Source organism: Dreissena polymorpha, chromosome 12 (assembly GCF_020536995.1).
Source record: "Dreissena polymorpha isolate Duluth1 chromosome 12, UMN_Dpol_1.0, whole genome shotgun sequence".
Lineage (NCBI taxonomy): Eukaryota > Metazoa > Mollusca > Bivalvia > Myida > Dreissenidae > Dreissena > Dreissena polymorpha.
Window position 1 is genome coordinate 7,670,536 of NC_068366.1, and position 24,426 is coordinate 7,694,961.

Consider the following 24,426-nt stretch of genomic DNA (forward strand, 5'->3'; position numbering starts at 1 on the left):
AGGACACCCACTAGAAATGAATTCATGGACATGGGTCAGCTAAATTCAATTACTAAAAATTAAGATATTTAAGTCATAGTTTTTGTTCCATGTCTATTTACATAATGCACTCTTCCCTCTGATTCCCCATTTTCAATTGTGTTTGCATGAACATGTTTACACCTTAAAGTATCATTCAGATTCGTAGCTACATAAATAAAAAATATATAATTAAAATGCAGCTTTAATTCCATAACATTATATCACTATTGTTTATATATAGCAGAACACACACTGTTGTCACTGATATATTGTTGCAAACGAATGCCATCATTCCAAGGCATATTTTTGTATACTTTTTTGTACAGTTGTTTGCAAATGGAATACATGTATGTAAACAATATAAAGATTTAAATGAATTAAACAAAAACATATTATATGGAAAAAATATTACATTCTATTTTCTTGCCATTCAGATAAAGCGCCAGGTATCAGACCTGACAGACGAGCGAAATCAGTTACAAAGGGAGCTGACTCAACTCAAGGACGAACTCCGTCGGAAGAATGAGCCTGGATTGAACAGCTACAACCCCAACAGCCCGTCAGCCCTGCAGCGGAGAATAGGTGCGTATTGAACAGCTATAACCCCAACAGCCCGTCAGCCCTGCAGCGGAGAATAGGTGCGTATTGAACAGCTATAACCCCAACAGCCCGTCAGCCCGTCAGCCCTGCAGCGGAGAATAGGTGCGTGGAGCTAGATGTACCAACAGACGAATTCCAAGATTTCAGTCTAAAATTAAAGAATATTCTCTCAAATTTGTATTATTCAGATAGTATAATATGGTGCAATGTGAGATTGAATTTAACACCTCAAACTACCAAATTCATTTTTTAAGAACAATTTGTTTATTGCATTAGCAGCATTTTTAGCCTATATTATATTCGAACACCGAACATATTGTTTTGATTCTAAGTCAATGCTTAATTCTTAAGTCTAAGAATGGGTTCAACTAACCGCATTACTAAATCAACTACTCAATCACTATTTCACTACCTCCTTTACTAAATCAACGACTCTATTAATAGTAAAACTACCTGCAGTACTGTACTAAATCAACAACCCAATCTCTATTTTAACTACCTGCATTACTTAATCAACGACTATTAATAGTAAAACTACCTGCAGTACTGTACTAAATCAACAACCCAATCTCTATTTTAACTACCTGCATTACTAAATCAACCACCCAATCATTATTTTTACTACTAAATCATTTTATCAACTACCCAATCACTATATTAACTACCCACATGATTAAATCAGTTGCACATTAACTACATACAGAATCAACTACCTGATCACTGTATCAACCCAGACACTATAACAACTCTAAAATTGCTGTATCAAATGCCCAATCACTATTGCAGATTTCGATCATTATATTTAGAACCCACATTACTTTATCAACTATACATTCACTAAATACAGCATTACCCGTTATCTAGCCAATCACTGTTAGGTACCCATGCACTATATCATGTACATAATCACTACAGTGTAGTTTTTTTCATCAAAGTTGGGGCAGCAATTGGGCCCCATTCACAAAATCAAAAGTTGCCAGGTATATACTTTTCCTAAATGACTGATTAAAATTCCCAATTGAAGGTTCAATTTTTTTGGTAATTGTAACATTTAGTTCCTTTTCCTATCCAAGTCTGTAAGTTAAACTTAAGTTTTATGTTCAGTGCAAATCTTTTATGCTCAATTTTTAGATATTTGTTAGCGCTAAAACAAAAACATTTTAATTTATTTTTTCGTCAAATTAATGTGATTTTTCCCTGTCCAAAGGGTCCAGACCAAATATCAAAAATGATGACAAAACTCTGCACTATTTCAAATCTCCATTCACTTTATTAAATGCTCACCCCCTGATCATTTCAGATGAGTTAAAGGGTCAGGTACAAGACCTCCAGGAGGCCAACGAGGCGGCTGTGTCAGACATGCAGGCTGCTGAGAGGCGAGTCAAGGAGCTGGCAGCTGACAACGAGAGGCTCAGGGTTACCAGGGGCGACAGGGCACAGGAACTGGAGGCGGAGAATAGGACACTGAAGACTGAGGTAGGAGTGAGTTGGGTTTATTTGAGTCTTTCTTTCTGGGAACACTGTGTAAGAGTTATATCTGGTGATCAGTAAACACTTCAATGTGCTTACTTTTACTACTCAATGTCATAAATCAGAAGTCAGATTGTTGAGAACTTATTACTTACATTTCTTTTTTAATAAAAGAGGTCTCTTTTTATCGAAAATTTAGTCTAAGCATAAAGTGTTGTTCCTTATTAGCCTGTGCAGAATGCACAGTCTAAGTTTGGACTGAATAAAGTAAATTATATTTTGTTTGCTCGAAAGGTAAGATTTAATTTCCATTGCAGCCTCTTTCACAGAAAGACCTCATAAACATCAAAATACATTACCACATGGTATCCGAAAAAAATTGTGTCACAATTATTTTTTATTTTAGCTGAACAAGATAGAGTCAGAAAACTTAAGATTTCAAAAAATTTAAGAGTAATTATAGTTGTTTATAATGTGACACTTTTTATTTAATTTGAATTCATCCTTTCTTATTATCTAGTTAATCTCCCTTTTTAAATCTCTTAATAGCTGACAAGGTTAAAAGAGCATGCAGCAAGCTACAACGAGGCGTCGGACTACCGAACCAAGATCGAACTTCAACAGGTCAAGGAAGACAACCGTAATCTAAGAGAGAGAAACTACCAGCTGCACGACGACAACATCAGGCTGCGGGAGGAGTTGTCTAACTTGAGAAAGTCCCTTGAGCTCGTTGACAGTTCCAGGAAAGTGTACAGGGATGATGCTCGTAGGTCGACAAGGGTCACCGAAAACTTTGATAGAAAAGGTATAGATGTTAGCATCATTTTTAGCCCGAGGTATTGTCATAGCCAGCTCGTCGTGTCGTCCGCCGTCTGACGTCCGCCGTCTGCGGTGTGCTTAAACCTCAACTTTGGATCTAAAATCAAAGTACTGCCACCTACAACTTTGAAACTTTATATGTAGATGCACCTTGATGAGTTTTACACGTCACACCCATTTTGGGGTCACTAGGTCAAAGGTCAAGGTCACTGTGACCTCTAAAAAAAATAAAATGTGACAAGCTTTCAAAACTGCACCCATAGCCGAGCGTGGCACCCATTATGCGGTGCTCTTGTTATATTATTTTATATTTTTTGAGCGGTATTCTGGTTAAACTGGGCTTAATGCATGTGCGTAAAAAAAAAAAGTGAAATCCCAGATTAGCCTATACAGTAAGCACAGGCTAATTAGGGATGACACTTTTTGCTTAGTCTTGTTTTTGTTTAAAATTGACTTCCATAAAACAAAAAATTCCATAAAAGACTGCACAGGCTTATTGGATAACACTTTAACAACAGGCATACATTCTTGTTTTCTTAAAATGAGGTTTATTTGATGCCTAGAATGTTCAGATTTTAGCTTTTAAAGAATTATTTAAAATGGCAAAGTTGTTTAATGGTTTAGTTTGTAATGACAAATGCCTTATGATTGGAAACATATATCTCATGAGGAAATTTGTTGAATGAATAGGTATACCAGTATATATGGAACACATGAAAGGATAGTTATACACTGTAGTTATTATAATATAGTTCACAATTGGGGCTCTTCTATAATAAGTTGTTAATTTTGTAAAGTCAAAGTATTTTAATTTTAAGTTACTTTATAAATGTTTTTGATGTCTGTTGAATTTGAACAGAAGTCCCTGAGCAGGAATCATCCAATTACCATAGCAACCGAAAAACAGAACCCCTTGTGGAGCGACGTGTGAACACAAGTTACCCGGGTACCAGACAGGTCTACACCAGCAAGAGTTTATACGAGACAAGGGTCGACAGCTTGCAGGAACTGCCTGCGAACACAGATCGTTTCCTGAAGACTGATTCATTCAGGTAACAGGAGTTAACTAGTCATGTAAAGAATGCAACAGTTACTGGTGTCATAACGATTGCATATTATAATTCATCTTGGAAAATAGGTTATTAAAAGTCCTGAATATATATGTGTGTTAAATGTCGTCCCAGATGAGCATGTGAAGTCCTCTGAAGCTAATCACGGACAATACTTTTCCCCATAAGTGGATTTTTGTTAACCCTTTCAGCGCTGGAACCGAATTTTAAAGGCCTTTGCAAACAGTTTGGATCCAGATGAGACGCCACAGAACGTGGCGTCTCATCAGGATCCAAACTGTTTGCTATTCTGATAGTATGCTTTGAAAATGCTTATTTTAGAAATTCAACAGACAACATTTTAGCAGACTACAAATTTCCCAGCATGCAAAGGGTTAAGAATAGATTTACTAAAACCAAAAAACAACAAAAAAGCGCAAACTGTTATCTTTGATTAGGGATGACACTTAATGGACATCAAATAAGCCTGATTTTCCAAAAGGATCATGTGGTATATTACAGTAGAAGATTATATAATTTATCGTGGTTTGAAACTTGTTATTACTCCTGTACATCTGAAACTGTTTTAACCCCCCTTTCTCCCTCAAGAGCAAAATGAAAATCGCCATATGTAATCAGCATGAAAATCGCCGTATGTAATCAGCATGAAAATCGCCATCAATGTAATAAGCATGAAAATCGCCATATGTAATCAGCATGAAAATCGCCGTATGTAATCAGCATGAAAATCGCCGTATGTAATCAGCATGAAAATCGCCATCAATGTAATCAGCATGAAAATCGCCATATGTAATCAGCATGAAAATCGCTGTATGTAATCAGCATGAAAATCGCCATATGTAATCAGCATGAAAATCGCCATCAATGTAATCAGCATACAAAAACACTCAGACTGTTCAGGTTTTATGCTGTTTGCTACTCATCAGTATCTTAGGGTTGGAAATAAGGGCTTAAAAACTGAAATGGGGTAAGAAAGGTCTTTAATTTGAATATATTTTCTATAGGGCTACAAATGCATCAAAGTGCGTATCTGAGGGGTACAAGGTTAACACCAGTATTGTCTGTACTGTAATTTCAGAGACGATAGTTTCCGTTCCGGTCCGGAGGGAGGGTCAGATGACAAATACAGCGGCACACAGAGCTACGGTAGCGCGCTGGGCCACGAGAAAACTAGCCTGCTCTCCAGCGCTAAAGACTTTACAAGGTCGCGGGATTTCAGTGACCTTGACCTTGGGAAGCATCAAAGAACGACGTCTGCTGAATTGGATTATAGATCCTTACCCCTGCCCCTGTATAAGTCGGACTTCTCCAAGACTACCCCTGCATTATTTGGAAGATCTCGAGGTAAGATATTATTGTGAAGGAATTTATGGGGTTAAGTCACTCTGGCCAGTTTTCACCAACTCATGCTTAGCCTTATAATATCAGAATACAATATCATTGAAAGAATGCTTTTAATTTGATTTAAAAAAAAATATGTATTGGAAGTCTTTGTTTAAAAAGATTTTTTTATCACAGTTACATCAGAAACATTTGGTGTTTACTCAGGCATTTTACCCCATTCATAATATTTCAAATATATCTAATATATATTTTTTATTACTGGATTCTTAATATTCTTGATATTCCTGAGTGTAAGAATGGGTGTTGAATAAGGGCCTCATTTTATGTAGTAACTGTTTAGTATTGAATTAGAGGTACAGATAGTATAGCAGTTGTTGTTCACTAAGGGTTGCATAAAGTAATCACATTTTCTGTCATTGGCCAGTTTGCCCCATTTCTTGTTTGGGGTACAACATTCAAAGTTTTGATGGAATTCTCATAAAAATTCCTGTTATGATGGAAAGCTTGAGATGTAGTGTAGAGTGCAGGGAACCATATCTCTCTCTTTGGGATTATTGCCCTCTGTTTGTTTTTCGAGTGTGGAGCATTACATCTTATGTATTGAAAACTTCGTGTTTGGAGCTTTATTATAGTGTTGTAGGAAAAGTTCATACAAAGATAAGAAATATTACTAGGCAATACAGAGTTCTTTATCATAACTTTTTGTATAACAGAGTTATTGTTCTTTGTTTATTTTAGTTTTTCTAATAATACACAAATATGTCTGTTTCCCTTACTTTAATGATGCAAACCACACTTTTGGGTCAAAACATTTCTTTGGTGTTTAAACATTTCTTTGGGGGCATTTGGCACATACAGTGACAGCACATGTGGTTGAAGTTATTGTCACCAATCACACTGTAGTTGGTGAAGTGTTGTTATTATATGAGCTGCATTGTTTGAAAACTTGGCTTGATGCATGTGCGTAAAGTGTTGTCCCAGATTAGCCTGTGCAGTTTGCAAAGGCTAATCAAGTACAACACTTTATGCACATGCATTAAAGCCACTTTTCATTGGGTGCGGTTAAAATAGAATAAAAAAATCTGTCATCTTTTTCAGACTTTAGTGAATTTGCTTACTTGGTATAGTGCATTTTTTACAATTAGGATTGTTTTTGTTTATTATGCTCCCCCAAAATTTATTTTGGGGGAAGCATATTGTCGCCGCTTCGTCTGTCCGTCCGTGTGTCCGTGTGTCTGTCCATGCACAATTTTTGTCCGGGCTATTTCTCAGCAACTAATGACTGGAGTTCAATGAAACTTTATGGGAAGCTTCACTTCCAAGAGGAGATGAGCATATTATCAGCGGGTTCTGGTCGGATGATTTTTAAGCCCCCTTTCGAAGAAAAGGGGGCATATAGTGATCAGACTGTCCGTCTGTCTGTCTGTCTGTCTTTCAGTCACACTTTGCGTTTAGATTTTGCAAAATGCTCATAACTTCTATGTCCCTTGAGATACAACCTTCATATTTGGTATTCATGTGTATATAGGCAAGGCCTTTTCATACGCATATTTTTTTTAACCCCTGTGACCTTGACCTTGAACTTAGGGTCGGCATTTAGGTTTCAAAATCTGCGTTTAGGTTTCAAAAAATGCTCATAACTTCTATGTCCCTTGAGATATAACCTTCATATTTGGTATGCATGTGTATATGGACAAGGCCTTTCCATACGCACACAATTTTTTACCCCTGTGACCTTGACCTTGAACTTAGGGTCCGTGTTTAGGTTTCGAAATTTGGTTTAGGTTTCGAAAAAAGCTCATAACTTCTATGTCCCTTGAGATATAACCTTCATATTTGGTATGCATTTGTATATGGACAAGGCCTTTCCATATGCACAAAAATGTTGACCCTTGTGACCTTGACCTTGAAGTTAGGGTCCGCGTTAAGGTTTTGAAATCTGCGTTTAGATTTTGCAAAATGCTCATAACTTCTATGTCCCTTGAGATATAACCTTCATATTTGGTATGCATGTGTATACGGACAAGGCCTTTCCATACACACACAAATTTTGACCCCTGTGACCTTGACCTTGAACTTAGGGTCCGCTTTTAGGTTTCTAAATCTGCGATTAGGTTTCGAAAAAAGCTCATAACTTCTATCAAGCGTTTATAGGGAGCATAAGTCATCCTATGGTGATAGCTCTTGTTCACAGAGTTATGGCCCTTTGAAATTTTCCATTAACTGTACATATAGTGCAATTCTTGTCCGGGCTATTTCTCAGCAACTAATGACCCGAATTCAATGAAACTTTATGGGAAGCGTCACTACCAAGAGGAGATGTGCATATTATCAGCGGGTTCTGGTCGGATGATTTTAAACAGAGTTATGGCCCTTTGAAATTTTCCATTAAATGTACATATAGTGCAATTCTTGTCTGGGCTATATCTCAGCAACTAATGACTAGAATTCAATGAAAATTTATGGGAAGCTTCACTACCAAGAGGAGATATGCATATTATCAGCCGGTTCTGGTCGGATGATTTTTCACAGAGTTATGGCCCTTTGAAATTTTCCATAAACTGTACATATTGTGCAATTCTTGTCCGGGTTATTTTCCCCCAATGAAGCTTAATAGGAAGCTTAACTACCTTGAGGAGATGCACGTGTTATTTTTGGGTTCTGGTTAGATGATTTATTTAGAGAGTTATGGCCCTTTGAAATTTTTAAGTTGCTAAACCATCCATCGTTTTATTGTGTCCAAAGTTATGCCCCTCAAGACGTTTCCTTTTATCTGAATATATAGTGTATTTTGTGACAAAAAAAAACTGTTAGGGAGCATCACCCGTCTATGACGGTTTCTTGTTTAAAATTGAGAGTTTGTTGTGTAGCTGTTGTTATTGTTGTTGACTATTCTTTCTGATGGATGTAGGTTACATAAATTTTGTTGAATTCTTTACAAATTTTTATCGTTTTGCTTTCTTTGTGCTTGCAATTTGTTCACCAAAACTGTCAAAGAAACACTTTATTATATAGTGATATTTTTATTGAAAAAAATTATTTCATTGCTATAACTGTAAAACACTGAATGAAGTTGTGTCCTTAATACTATAAAAGACAATGTAACATATTGTTTTTGGTTTTAATGGATTTCAGATTTGCTAAAATTGGCTTTAACATGTGAAGTTTTGTATGTGATGAATATGTATGTACCTTAAACTTGAAGATTCAACCTGCAACTTCCAGTAAATTGCAATTGTGTATACCACAATCTTTACATAATTCAATTCTTTGATGAAATATTCCATTTTAAATGTTGGCTATGATATTACAAACTTGGGCAGAACTGGTGAGCACTTGGCATGGAAAGCTAGGCTATTCTTTAGTGGTGTTTGTTTTGCAATCTTGTAGCAATCTACACAGAAATCTCTAGCAAACGTTCCATGCCTGGTACTCAATTGGAAGGTCAGGAAAACATAAACCCGGAACCTCATAGCGAGTCTTATGACTCTAGGCCCGGGCCTGACTCAGCACAAAATATAGCCACCACTTGTGATGTGCCTGACACTAATGGCAATAACAGTGACACTCGCATTCAGTCCCTACAAAGTGGAGCAAGTGCGGCTCAGGTTTTCGTGAATCGGTTTGTGCCAAAAGGCGTTGATTCGGAGGAAATCGGGCTGGGTATGGATTGACTGGCTCACACATTGCTTTGGTTGGGTTTGCTGTAGAGTCTGCTATTAGCTCACCTGAGCTGGATGTACTCATAGTGAGCTATTGTGATCAGTCTATGTCCGGTGTCCGGCATTGTGTGCTTTTAGTCATAAGCATTTAACTATAGAGGCAACGTTTTTCATTCAGTCTTGATGAAACTGTCAAAATTTTTATCTAGTTCCTTCAAGTTCTATTCTGGGTCACATATGTTCATAACCTAGGTCACCAGGTCAAATCTAAGAAAAAAAATTTAACCACTAGAAGCCACATTTTTTACTCGTTCTTGATGAATCATAATCAGAATGTTTATCTTAAGTTAAAGTTAGTATCTGGGTCACCGGTGTAAATGTTAGGAAGTCTTTGTGATCACTTTAGGAGCCACATTTATGAATCAATCTAATCTTGGTGAAACCTGGTTAGAAATGCCTCATCTTGACACTATCAAGTCAAATTTCGAAACTAGGTCACACGTGCCCCAAAACAAGTTCTACAGTTTAAATTTTACAAAAACCTTTTACCATTATAGAATCAAAATTTATGACTAAATCTAAATGAAACTTGGACAGAATGTTTATAATGACAATATATGAGCCAAGCTTGAATCTGGGTTATTGTTTCCAAAAACTGAAAATAAAACTATAAACCTTTGTTATCACTCTAAAAGCTACATGTATGAATCAATTTTTAAGAAACTTGATCAGAATGTTAACCTGGCTTGCCAATAAATAGGCCTAGATTGAATCTGGGTTAAGTGTGTAAAAAACAAGATCACCAGATATCTAGACAATTTTTTTTGTTAGGACTCTAGAATACACAGTTATGAATTAGTCTTGATGAAAATTATTAAGAATATCTTGACAGTATCTAGGTCAAATTTCAATCCAGGTCAGGTAGGGTCAAACATTTAGTTGTATAACAACCTTGCTTTCTCTCTAGAAGCCACATATACGACTCAATCTTGATAAAACTTGGTCAGAATGCTTATTTTTACAATATCCAAGCCAAGTTTCATCCTAGATCAAGTAGGGTGAAAATTAGTTTGTATGTATGAAAAACCATATTACCACTCTAGAAGCTACATGTATTACTGAATGGTGATGAAACATAATGAGACTGTTTATCTCGGCAATAACATGGCCGTGTATGGATCTGGGTTAAGTATGTTTGACATGGCTGTGTATGGATCTGGGTCAAGTGTGGCAAATACCCGAGTCATAACATGGCTGTGTATGGATCTGGGTCAAGTTGGGCAAATACCTGAGTCACTTGGTCAAATCTGTGACAAACAATAATGTGGTGTATATTGAGCTAAGGTGAGTGGTAACAGAGTCTGCATGGCTCTCTTGCTCTAGTTTTAGGTGGGGATGGTACATTTTTCTTGGCTTGTTTATTAGTGTTTAGAATGTTGTACTTACACATTGTACAGTTTTGTATGTTGTGTTGTTTGCTATTGAATTGGTTATTCGGCTATTTATTTACAAAAGCACTGTGTAGTTATTGGTTTTCTTGTTAGTGCTTCAAACATTTTCCTATCTGGTTGGATGACGCTTTACCGTGTCTGTTCTTGAAAAACTCAATTTATCGTACGCTTTAATATGAATCTGCTAAGACCATGCATTCTCTTATTCGCTACAACCAGTAAGTTACATACGACTGGCATCATACAAAAATCAGCCTTATGCCACATGTGGCGAACATATCTCAGCCCAGCCTGCGCAGTCGTGCAGTTTGGTTAGGACCAACATTGTCTGCTTTAAAGTCAACCAAGGTTTTGTGGACTGATTAGCGGACAGGTAAGCTCCAGACCAGACTCCACTACTGTGCAGGCTGGGCTGAGCTATGTTAGCCCCATATGACATAAGACCCATTTTTGCAAGACGTTGATCATATTGCAAACCTGGGAAATTTTCCGTCAGTTGAATCATGAAACACCTGTGAACATATGACTGGATTTGGTTATGATTTATTAATGATTTATATAATTAATGCAGAAGGTTGTATATCAACAAACAGACAAATCTATGATAGCACACACACAGCCTCCTACACGACGATATAACCTTTAGGAATGTTAGAGATCTAATGGAAACATAGAATTTCTGATTTCTTACAATTAATAGTTTTTGTAGCTAGATATTATAATGCAATAATATGTGCATGCAAATGCAAGTTAATAAAATACATTTAAGCCATGCTCTGTGAAAAAGGGGGCTTAAGGCATGTGTGTAAAGTGTCGTCCCAGATTAGTGGTTACTGCACAGGCTAATCAGGGACGACACTTTCCACCTTAACTGGATTTTTGTTTAAGATGAGACTCTCTGTAAATGAAAAATGTCATAAAAGCGGAAAGTGTTGTCCCTGATTAGCCTGTTTGGACTGCACAGGCTAATCTGGGACGACACATTACGCATATGCATTAAACCCCATTTTCACAGAGCATGGCCTATATAATTTTATAATATTGTTCTTTCAGTAAATGCTATTAAACCTTTGTGTGTAATAAAAATAGTTACAAACCTAACAATAATTATAATAAATATAACTATGATGATAATTTAACATTGATGTTGTATTTGGTTATTAAGTAAATTTTGAGATGTCTTAATATATTGTATATCTAAAGCTAGCTTGGTTGCTCAATGTCTTTTATAACTGTATTTAGACTTCTCGATAATAAGTGAGCCACATCATGCAAAAATGGGTCTTATGTTGTGATAAAATTTGCGGCCAGCAAAGCTTCACACAAGTCTGAGCATTCCAGTGTTTTTTTCACCATTTTGGGAATAGGGACGGGTCCTTAGGATTGGGAAAATCTCTGTGTTTTTTTACTAAAATTGGGAAAATATTGTTGAAGTTGTTTTGCTAACAAATGCTTCAAAATTGAAAATGAAAGTGTTTTCAATATTACATTTACTGAGGTTTAACTTATAGAGCTGCATGGGAGATGAACTAAATGTTGTTATCTTAAAAAAACTTTTTTTTTTGAAGCCTTTGATTGGTAATTTTTAGGTCCCAGTCCCATTTTGGGAAAATATATAAATTTTTCCATTTGGAATTGGGCCCAATACCAGCCCAAAATTTAAAGGCAAACAACGCTGCATCCGCACAGTGTGGAGCCCCGGAGCTTCACTGTTGTTGCTAATTAGACCAGGAAACTTCTTGTGCATCACTGGTCGCATATAGTAAAATACCCACTATTGCATGATGGGGCCAAATTGTAGAATGTCATGGTAGTGATATGTCTGTACCTTGTTCCTTTTACATGGTGAGACGATTATAAATATTGGTTACACTCTGAGAAATAGGGGTTTAAATCATGTGCGTAAAGTGTCCTCACAGATAAGCCTGTGCAGTCTGCACAGGACAACACTTTTCACTTTTATGGAATTTTTTGCTTAAAAAAGTGTCTTATGGACAAAAATCGATTCAAGTCAGAAATTAAGTTCTCTTCAGGTTGCACAGGCTAATCTGGGACGACACAATTTACACACATGCATAAAACCCCTTTTTCATAAAGCGCAGCTCATATATATGTTAAATCAAAAGTGTTTTTTATGTGTGTTTTTTTGCTGATGAATCATAATGATGTGATTGCACTCATATTCTTCTCAGAATTGGTTGCTATGAACATGCATTTTGCCATCTCACACATAAATAATGAGCCTCAGACTGTTAAAACTGAGCTTAATACAAGTGTGTAAAATGTCGTCTATGATTAGATTGTGCAGTCCCTAAATGTCGTCTATGATTAGATTGTGCAGTCCCTATAAACTATTATTATATTGTGCAGTCCCTATAAACTATTATTAGATTGTGCAGTCCCTATAAACTATTATTAGATTGTGCAGTCCCTATAAACTATTATTAGATTGTGCAGTCCCTATAAACTATTATTAGATTGTGCAGTCCCTATAAACTATTATTAGATTGTGCAGTCCCTATAAACTGATTTTTTGCTAATAGAAGAGACTTCCTTTACATGAACAACACATAAAAGCAGAAAGTGGTGTCCCTGATAAGCAAGTAAGGACTGCACAGGCTATATGGGATGACACTGTAGCACAGGCTATATGGGATGACACTGTAGGTACATGTATTAGGCCCATTTTTTCCTGGAAGGATGCTAATGTTCTATTGTACCTGTTAGTATACAAACTTATGTTGTCTGCAGATAGGTTACTGCATTGAGATTAATCATGTTCTAATTTTACTTCAATTGTTTGTTTTATGCACTAAATAGCTTAAAGTAATTATTGTTTTATTACATGGTTAATTGTTAACTTTTTTTTACATGGTTAAGTATGAAAGTAATCGAAAGTGCGTGTAACCATCTTTTTATTTTACAGTTTAAATAATAAAATCTTATTTTGTTTCCAATTCCTAACAAAAGCAACTGTGTTCTAATGATTTGATTGAATGACAGGGGAGAGAAGTGTCCTGGACAGGGAAGACAATTACAGAAGGAAGGACAACTCTCGTATTGGACATTGTAAGTTGGACATAGTTGTTCCCCTTGGTAAACCTAGTGATAAATTAGTAAATCAATGATCATGATAATGTTTTACGAACTTTTTATGTCCCCCACTATAGTAGTGGGGGACATATTGTTTTTGCCCTGTCTGTTGGTCTGTTGGTTGGTTGGTCTGTTGGTTTGCGCCAACTTTAACATTTGCAATAACTTTTGCAATATTGAAGATAGCAACTTGATGTTTGGCATGCATGTGTATATCATGGTGCTGCACATTTTGAGTGGTGAAAGGTCAAGGTCAAGGTCATCCTTCAAAGTCAAATATATTGGTCAAAATTGCTCATGTAATGTCACTTCTGCAATATTGAAGCTAGCAATTTTATATTTGACATGCATGTGTATCTTATGGAGCTGCACATTTTGAGTGGTGAAGGGTCAAGGTCATCCTTCAAGGTCAAACGTCATATACGGGGACATAGTGTTTCACAAACACATCTTGTTAAAATAAATTATTGATGTGATTTTTTTAATTTCATGAGTTTTGGTCTTTAATTCATTTGATTTGTCATGGGAAAAAATGTAAAAAGTACTTGTTCTAAGCAGAGTGTGATACAAATAAATTACTCAATTTGTTTACTCCTAAGAAAACATTCACTGTTCTTTTTTGGTTTAATTAACCCACTTTACTCACATAAACCCTCTTTGTTTGTGATCATAAAAGAGTGAGTTAAACTCAGTTTCACATGATCAAATTGCTGAATAAGCACAAACAATAATACAATAGGCTTAAAGTATTAATTATATCTATACCAGTTGTTAAACTTCTAGTTAGAACTTAATCTCTGTCCCCTGTTAAAACATTGCACATGTACATGTTCTTATCTGCTTTAAATGTTGAATACTGGATAGTGCACATGTATGAATCAGGATTACATGTATTCAGGTGATAAGACCAATCAAGGTTTGTTGCATTTTGAACATTTAGATAATGTGAAGGCAACTTGTTTTTAATATTCTAGGTGCATTTCTTGTATTTATATGTAGGTTTAAACAAATGTTAATAAACACAATTATTCAAAATAAACACTTATAAATTATATCTGATAATGCTATAATATTTCAAGAATCTTATTTTGAATGTAGATTCCTTGTAGAACTTTTAGTAAATTCATGATTTTCTGATACCGGTACATATAATCAATAACTTGGTAGCAAACTGTGTGTGGGTTTGATATATGAACATTACTCTGGGATATCTGTACTCAATGCATGTGCGAAAAGTTTCATCCCAGATTAGCCTGTGCAATCTGCACAGGCTGACATGGGACAACACTTTCCCCCCTTAACTGGATTTTCATTAAGAAGAGACTTCCTGTAAACAAAAAATATAATAAAAGCCAAAATTGTTGTCCCTGATTAGCCTGTGTGGCCTGCAAAGGCTGATCCGGGATGACACTTAACGCACATCATTAAACCCAGTTTTCCGAGAGGGCGACTTAAATGTATTTCAAACAGTTGCCTTTGTAGTTTTAATTTCAATGTAAAATCAGAATGATTTTTTATGCATTTAACTTGACATTAGCTTGTATTCTGGACAATAATCACTTCCAGCGCATGAATTACGCCAGAAGGTCCTCTCAGCTCCCCCGCTGTATGCTGACGACGGCAACTCCAGCGACACCCCCACAGACATCCTGGTCAACGTGAAACCAATTGACAAGATCCCTTCATCGTCATGGAGTCGACGTCAGCGACGCGGCTCGGCCGGATCTGATGGATCTGATTCATCGTTCAGCGATATTGACGAACAGATTCAGTCTGCGGCACGGAAGCGATCCAAGTCTGCAGATAGTAGAGGTGATGTCAGATAAAAGGATTGTTTGGTTGTCATAGAATACGATGTTTTTATTATGGTAATGGAGGCCAAGATTGAAGTTTTTTGCTGATTTAACAGAACCAGAACAGATAAACAGAATAGTTTATTTTTGACTTGAGCATGTGAAGCTCATCGTCGTTAACCCTTTGCATGCTGGGAAATTTGTCTTCTGCTAAAATGTCTTCTGCTGAATTTCTAAAATTAGCATTTTCTTCGATTTTTTTCAAAGAATACTATCAGAATAGCAAACACTTTGGATCCTGATGAGACGCCACGTTCTGTGGCGTCTCATCTGGATCCAAACTGTTTGCAAAGGCCTTCAAAATTCGGTTCCCGCACTGAAAGGGTTAACATACATCTAATGTAAATTAACACATTTTTATGCTTGGATAATAATCACATTTTTGACCCTGCTCTGGTTATATTTGGGTTTTCATTCTTTTGCTAAGAAAAATCAGCCTTCATGTTTGTCTTATTTTATAATGTTAGCCTCGTTCTGAAAAAATGGTGCTTAATGCATGTGTGTTAAGAGTCTTCCCAAATTAGACTATACAGGCTTATAAGGGACACAATTAGACTATACAGGCTTATAAGGGACACAATTAGACTATACAGGCTTATAAGGGACACAATTAGACTATACAAGCTTATAAGGGACACAATTAGACTATACAGGCTTATAAGGGACACAATTAGACTATACAGGCTTATAAGGGACACAATTAGACTATACAGGCTTATAAGGGACACAATTAGACTATACAGGCTTATAAGGGACACAATTAGACTATACAGGCTTATAAGGGACACAATTAGACTATACAGGCTTATAAGGGACACAATTAGACTATACAGGCTTATAAGGGACACAATTAGACTATACAGGCTTATAAGGGACACAATTAGACTATACAGGCTTATAAGGGACACAATTAGACTATACAGGCTTATAAGGGACACAATTAGACTATACAGGCTTATAAGGGACACAATTAGACTATACAGGCTTATAAGGGACACAATTAGACTATACAGGCTTATAAGGGACACAATTAGACTATACAGGCTTATAAGGGACACAATTAGACTATACAGGCTTATAAGGGACACAATTAGACTATACAGGCTTATAAGGGACACAATTAGACTATACAGGCTTATAAGGGACACAATTAGACTATACAGGCTTATAAGGGACACAATTAGACTATACAGGCTTATAAGGGACACAATTAGACTATACAGGCTTATAAGGGACACAATTAGACTATACAGGCTTATAAGGGACAAAATTAGACTATACAGGCTTATAAGGGACACAATTAGACTATACAGGCTTATAAGGGACACAATTAGACTATACAGGCTTATAAGGGACACAATTAGACTATACAGGCTTATAAGGGACACAATTAGACTATACAGGCTTATAAGGGACACAATTAGACTATACAGGCTTATAAGGGACACAATTAGACTATACAGGCTTATAAGGGACACAATTAGACTATACAGGCTTATAAGGGACACAATTAGACTATACAGGCTTATAAGGGACACAATTAGACTATACAGGCTTATAAGGGACACAATTAGACTATACAGGCTTATAAGGGACACAATTAGACTATACAGGCTTATAAGGGACACAATTAGACTATACAGGCTTATAAGGGACACAATTAGACTATACAGGCTTATAAGGGACACAATTAGACTATACAGGCTTATAAGGGACACAATTAGACTATACAGGCTTATAAGGGACAAAATTAGACTATACAGGCTTATAAGGGACACAATTAGACTATACAGGCTTATAAGGGACACAATTAGACTATACAGGCTTATAAGGGACACAATTAGACTATACAGGCTTATAAGGGACACAATTAGACTATACAGGCTTATAAGGGACACAATTAGACTATACAGGCTTATAAGGGACACAATTAGACTATACAGGCTTATAAGGGACACAATTAGACTATACAGGCTTATAAGGGACACAATTAGACTATACAGGCTTATAAGGGACACAATTAGACTATACAGGCTTATAAGGGACACAATTAGACTATACAGGCTTATAAGGGACACAATTAGACTATACAGGCTTATAAGGGACACAATTAGACTATACAGGCTTATAAGGGACACAATTAGACTATACAGGCTTATAAGGGACACAATTAGACTATACAGGCTTATAAGGGACACAATTAGACTATACAGGCTTATAAGGGACACAATTAGACTATACAGGCTTATAAGGGACACAATTAGACTATACAGGCTTATAAGGGACACAATTAGACTATACAGGCTTATAAGGGACACAATTTTCTGCCTTGACTGAATTTTCGATAAGATAGAAGAAACATCATTTATTAAAATATTCCATAGAAGTGGAAAGTGTCATCCCTGATTAACCTGTGCGGACTGCACAGGCTAATCTAGGATGACGCTTTTTTGCACATGCATTAAGCCATGTTTTCCCGAAGCATGGATCAAGTTTATTTACCAAAAAAAACCTTTCCCTTTCTATTCTTATCAAGTCCATTAATGGTCCAGAAGTATAACCAATGTCCTGTATTTTCAGAACTGCTTCGTCGCATGGGCCCTACTGGTGGCCCAGACGCCCCAGGGGAGAAGACTCTGTCTCGCACCCTGTCCCCGGCCCCTTCAGGGCTGAGATCCATCACGCCCCGGCCCCTGGCCACACAGCACAACAAGGGGGCGCTATCACTGTCCACAAGGTTAGTGGGGGCGTTGTGCAGGGAAAACAGGATTTGATGCATATGCATGAAGTGTTCACCAAGATTACGCACATGCATTAAGCCCTGTTTTCCTATAGCAAGGTTTATATTGCTCATATTATCTTGTTCAAGATTGTTGGCTTGAGATCTGGTTTGTGAATGGTCTTGTCAAACCTGATATTGTCGTCCGAGACGTGATCAATTTGATTATCACTGTAATGCTTATGGTGATATAATGGTATATTTCATGAATCATGACATTTTCTAGTCGCTAATTATGTGCTGTCTTTTGCTTATCTTTAATATGCCTCGTTTTGTAATAACATAGCATTTCCCTTCATTTTTAATACCTTTAAATTGTGTCTTTATTATATTTTTTTGTTATATGTCTTTCTCCAAGGTTATGATAAATAAATAAAAAAATACTGCTATAGTAAATGTAAAAGCAGTAAAAAATATAAACTACATAAAGTTCTTAAAAGACCAGTTTTTTAGCCATTTATCCAACAGGGGGAGGGGAATTCAGCCCTCCAAGGTCACACTATGCCCTTTTAGAACCCCACCGTGCCCTTTTATACCTAATTTAATTAAAAGATTCAATAAATTAATTAAATCCTCACAATGTGACTAGTTAATTAATTATAGAATCCATATTTTACATTTAAATGCATGCAAAGCTCCAGATAAGGTTTTGTGAAATTCTTAACGTTACTACTAGATTTTCAAAAATAATTCTTAACTCTGAAATTTTATTCTTAACGTTACTACTAAGTTTTGGAAAATAATTCTTCACTTTGCTTAATGACCTAAAAATAACAAATAATGGTTATTTTCATGCAAAAAATCAAAATAAACATACAATGTACAAGCAACTTTATTTATACAGGTTCAACAGTGTCTTTTCAGTATTATACAATTTTATTTTCAAATACCTTCATATGCCCAAACTGTGCTTAGATTGCATGCCTTCGATGATTTTTTACATATTTCACAATTAAAACGGGTCTCCCATTCAATCTATTCAACGATTAGCCACGGGAATCGTCCCTTCAACTCGTTCAATGCTTTTTGTTTGGTTTAAGTTTGGACCCGTTGTGTCGCGTTTTTTTAGCTTTTCCGACTGTTTCGGCAACTGAACATGCACCATCGTATAAGATATTTTCTATAATGTCTTTCTTAACATTCAACTTCGGCTCACTTTGCGTAAAATATGTTAAAAGCGTGTTTTTGCACGCTTTGCAATTTTTTAGGACGCTCTCTGGGCGCCGCCATTGTTTTTTGACAGATAGACTGTACACGCCGCTTTTATTGGAAAAAATGCGCGTTGTTAAACAAACCCGATAACCAATCTATATAAGCACCGAAAAGATCTTTAATGCGCGAAAAGAACTTAATAAAAATCTATACGAATTGATGTAAAAATAATATTCGTAACTTGATTTTGTAATTCTTAATGGTACGACAAGATTTTAAAATAGATACGTAATGGACTTGAAAATAATTCGTAATTACGAAAATACGACCCTTATCTGGAGCTCTGTGCATGTTATGAAATATATAAATAACACAAGATCTTAAAAATAATTTACAGGAATAATTAATACATGTATTACTACATGGGTTTAAGTGCCCTTTTTACAATAAAAACCCTGTCTTTTTCAAATGCAACTGGTAACACTGTTTCCAAGTTAATTAACTTCTTTGCACAACAATAGGCAAACCCATGATACCAAATATAAATTATCTATTAAATACATATCAAAGTGGGAAATGGTTATACCCCTCTGACAACCATAACGCTTCTTTCAGCCTGAACTCCCTGACCCAGGGTTTGCGCCCATTTGCGCCACGTAGCGCACAGGACCTGCAGATCAATGATGTGATAAAGTTCTCTCGTCAGGGGGGCAAGCTGTCCCAGGGCACCATCAAGTTCATTGGTCACCTGCCAGGTCGCGGTGACATTTACCTGGGGGTGGAGCTGGATAAGGAAGGTATGTCATGTGACCAGGAAAATGAAAATGATCCTTGCTCTTGAAGGAATGGCCTGCACAAGCTTATCTGGGATGACACTTTACAAACATTCGTTAAAACCGATTTATCCAGAGTGAAGCTCAAATTTTAAGTTTGTGTAAGGAATACACAAACATGAAATTTATTTTGAAAAGTTGGTTTATTTTTTTTAGTAATACAGATTTACCACACAGATGTTACATTCATTTACGTCCTCAAGACAAAAACTTTTACAATTAGAGCTTACTATTTATAAAAGTTGAAGTCTATATTTAAATCTTAATTGTTAGGTTTTACGGACAATTTAAATTATTTTTACATGTTTGTAAAGATTTACATGGTATTATTCCAAATCAAACTATTACCTTAAAAATTATGACAAGAGGAAACTATTTGTGTATAGGTTGTATTCCTATTATTTCATAGCTCACTGGCAATTTACACAATTGTCAGATTTATTTATGGCCTATTCTTATGTTCAAACTATTTCATTATAAAATACATGTATATAATTGATTTCAGATGGCAAGCATGATGGCATTTTCGAGGCTATTCGATACTTCCAATGGTGAGTATATAAAGCATGATTTCCCTGCTGGTGTAGCTCATTTGATATGGTTTCCTATTAAATAAGATGTGATTACGTATGTGTATGTAATCGCATATTTTTTATTGTTATTCTTTAATTATGCAATTTATTTGAAATAGAACTCATTTGAGGCCATTTAATATTGAGCCTCACTGTTGAAAAACAGGGCTAAATGCATTTGCGTTAAGTGTGTGAAGAGGTATTTCTTAAAGGAATAATTCCATAAAAGCGGACTGGACAAGGCTAATCTGGGACGACACTTTACGCACATTAATTAAACCCTCTTTTCACAGAGCATGGCTCAAATGTATTAGCATGCTCACATATATCATTATTTTGTTTATTTTCATGTTTCAGACAAAGTTGATCAATGTGTTTTGTATTTTTTACGCATAGTTGATATATATATTTCATTTGTTTTGCAGTAAGCCAAACAAGGGTGTGTTTGTGGCCTATAACAAGGTTGTAATGGCCTGGACTGGATATTGAACAATGAAAATAACTTGTGAATTTTTGGACTGCATATTGAACACGAGAAGTAACTAGTGAACTTTTGGACTGGAAATCAAATAAGGGAAACAACTTGCAAACTTATGTACTGGATAAATTGAACAAGGGAATTAATAGTGAACTTACGGTAAATAGACTGTAAAATTCATGCAAGGAAACCTGAAGAATTCTACCCGACTCAGGTACCTACAAACTATAAAAGCCAGAATGGAACCGCAAAGCTTTAATACCAAAAATGTGACAAAAAGTAGAGGGTCATAAAAAGGAGGAAATCCAGTTAATTATGTATGTCAAAGTATATACCTGTACATGATAAAATGTCATTTGAGACGTATTGTCATTTTAATGTGGACTGACTCTTTACTAAATGAGCGTTTTACATTGATACAGAGGTGTTGTGCTACTGGAAATCAATCAATGAAGTTCAGCTGCTTTTTTGTTGTTCAAATAATTTCTTACCACCCATCATGAATAGTACACATAAAACATAGCGGTATTGGGAACATATTTTTGCACATTTAATGCCCATTTAATAAACATATTAATTTTGTCTGTACTTTTTCTGAATCTTTTAAAAATGCACTTAAAACACTGAAGCCTTCTTATTGTATGATAAAGTGTATTTGACATGACTTGACATGGAGGAAAATGGTGTCAATGAACTGAATAATGTATTAATGTCATGCAGAAAAAAATGTATAACAAGTAGTGCATTAATGCAGAAAAAATAAGTACAGAAAAAATGCATCTTTTAATGTTGAATGTGATTTTTTTCTGCATTTCAGGTGTATTTAATGCACATAAAATGCAGAAAAAAACATTCAATTTAATTTCCTTTAATGCCCATTAAATGTGATTCACTTTTTCAAGAAGGGACAGTTACAGAAAAGATGTGGCTTGAATCCGTCTTGTCATGTATTTACTACAGTATAAGTGCACACAAAATTGCATGCAGTGTGTTGTTTATGGGATATTAATGAAACATGGTTTCATGATTTTACCATCCATGTACTTATATATAATATATGAAACAAAACAACAGCAACAGAACGTTGTGAAGCACAACTTTGTGTGATGTTTCTGTTTTTAGTTTTTCGTAACATTCCTTGATACCTAGTGTTTGTTATGTGATAAAGTGTGTTGTTGATAAATTGATAGTCCACAGAACTGTGATAGAAAAAATGTTTTTATATTGTATATTATATACATCCACTTCTGTAAGTGATCATATGAAAATAACTATATTGTTTTGGCTCTTTGTTCAGAAATAATAGTGTTTCAATCCATTCCATTTGTTATATAGTCAGTATTTTTAAAGTATTTATTTGATATTGTTATGTATGTGTTTACTTACATATTTTTTTAATGAAATGTTAAATGATATATTCACATTCATTTTGCATTTGGACATTTATATTTTTATCTTCTATTCCAATGTCCGTCCAATGTTTTTATTTATTTGTAAACAGTTTGTTACTTTTTTTTAGTTAGAGTATAATGTATGGTAACATATTTTTAATTTTTATAAAATGCCTTACATTGATAAACCTTTACAATATTTTAATATGTATTGATAAGCATGGATTTCATAGCATTTGACTTTTACCATAACAATATTTTCGAGTCTTTTGTATTTTAGCCTAAAAAAGCTGCACAATTGTTTTTTAGAACATTTGATGTATATGATATTGCCTTAGTCTTAGTTTATTACAGCAATACACTTTACTTAAATGAATGACCAGCATCATGCGAAATGGGTATTATGCCATAAGCCACCAGTGTAGCTCTGACCAGCCTGGGAAATCTTGCTGAAGCTCTTGACCAAATTATGAACATACCCAAGCTAGTCGGAATCTTCGTTGGACGCATATGCCATAAAACCCATTTTCGCATGAAACTGATAGAATTCCCAGTTGGGAATGTCTTGCTCACGTTTTGCCTTTTAAGAACAATATGTTGCTAATGTTTTCGTTGATGTTGTTGCATTTAATACAATATGCCTGCATGGCTAATTACCTTTAATTGTAAAGGTTTTGACTACAAAAACGCATGTAGCATGTATTTTAGTACATGATAATTTGTTATACATGAAATATCTACCGGATCACGTTTCAATTTTGTTTTGAGTACCTTTTTTATTTAGACTAGATTAGACTACTATATCTACTCTAATTTTAGTGTGTAGTAAGTGGTTTGATTCAATGATGTGATTGTAGTTTTATTACTTATTATATGTGTGTAAAAGAAACTTAAAAATAAAACCTATACAAAGGAACAGGTGTGTGCTTTTTTATTAATCTTGCATACATACTTTAAATTGTATTACAAATGTACTTAAAATCGCTTAGATGTAGATTATTTTACTGTAAATGTGTTCTGCTCATATATTTTTTCATGTTCGTTATTTTTGTCTTCTATTTACATTTTAATGAAGAGTTTGTTGTTACATTCCTCTGCGAATGCACGTATCCAACCCATGTATTGGTATTGAGACAGAGTCGCATATATGTGCGATATATACGCAATGTCCATCATCAGTAAGAACGGTTCAATAGTATTCTCATATTTTTTTCTACACACATGTATTGGTAAAACATCACATAAAACTTAAGGCGCGTCACAACGTTAAAACAGCGTCAATCAGACAGAATGCCGCGTAAACTTAAAAACTTGCGAGTATTAACTTTATACAGAACTTAATGCACAAATACGTTACAATAATGTGTCGATGTGAATATATTGGTTGGAATCGAGGTTTTAATAGAGCCACTGTACTGTCATCACATCAATAAACTCTTGAAACGCATACAAGCACAAAACAGAGCACTTCTCTATGGACAAAAGAGCGTTATTTGATCATCATCATCAATCCCTTGACTGGTTCGGCCATTGGGGGAAAATTAGGGACGAAGATACAGAAATCCTTTTCCAGTCAGATCTGCTGTGTGCTGCTTAGAGTAATTCATCCATGGGAAGGGATGACAACTCTTTTACATTATCCATCCAGCTTTTCTTCTGACGGCCTCAATGTCGACCTCCTTCTAGAGTGTCTGTCTTGCACAGAGAGTCGTTTGGGGTGACATGTCCAAACCAAGCAAACTTTTATCGTTTAACGGTCACTAGAAGGGGCTCTTGTGGACACACAAGTATTGCAGTCAAGTTCCGGACATACCCGTTGTTCTTGTGCACCGTATAGG

General features: G+C 35.6%; 1 protein-coding gene across 7 annotated transcripts in view; it reads left to right on the forward strand.

Annotated features, from left to right (window-relative positions):
* The window catches only part of LOC127854035 (centrosome-associated protein 350-like), a 52,198-nt gene extending 28,694 nt beyond the window's left edge, over positions 1 to 23,504 (forward strand). For 6 of the 7 annotated variants that reach the window (XM_052388942.1, XM_052388943.1, XM_052388949.1 and 3 more), the window contains 12 exons: positions 456 to 603; positions 1,922 to 2,097; positions 2,641 to 2,896; positions 3,770 to 3,962; positions 5,059 to 5,324; positions 8,715 to 8,987; positions 13,441 to 13,506; positions 15,097 to 15,342; positions 17,964 to 18,120; positions 19,930 to 20,111; positions 20,653 to 20,698; positions 21,145 to 23,504. In XM_052388942.1, coding sequence (XP_052244902.1) covers positions 456 to 603; positions 1,922 to 2,097; positions 2,641 to 2,896; positions 3,770 to 3,962; positions 5,059 to 5,324; positions 8,715 to 8,987; positions 13,441 to 13,506; positions 15,097 to 15,342; positions 17,964 to 18,120; positions 19,930 to 20,111; positions 20,653 to 20,698; positions 21,145 to 21,208 — 2,073 coding nt within the window. In that variant the 3' untranslated portion in view covers positions 21,209 to 23,504. The remainder of the gene's footprint in view (positions 1 to 455; positions 604 to 1,921; positions 2,098 to 2,640; positions 2,897 to 3,769; positions 3,963 to 5,058; positions 5,325 to 8,714; positions 8,988 to 13,440; positions 13,507 to 15,096; positions 15,343 to 17,963; positions 18,121 to 19,929; positions 20,112 to 20,652; positions 20,699 to 21,144) is intronic. The other variant, XM_052388944.1, reaches the window with a different exon arrangement.
* The last annotated feature ends 922 nt before the right edge of the window (positions 23,505 to 24,426 follow it).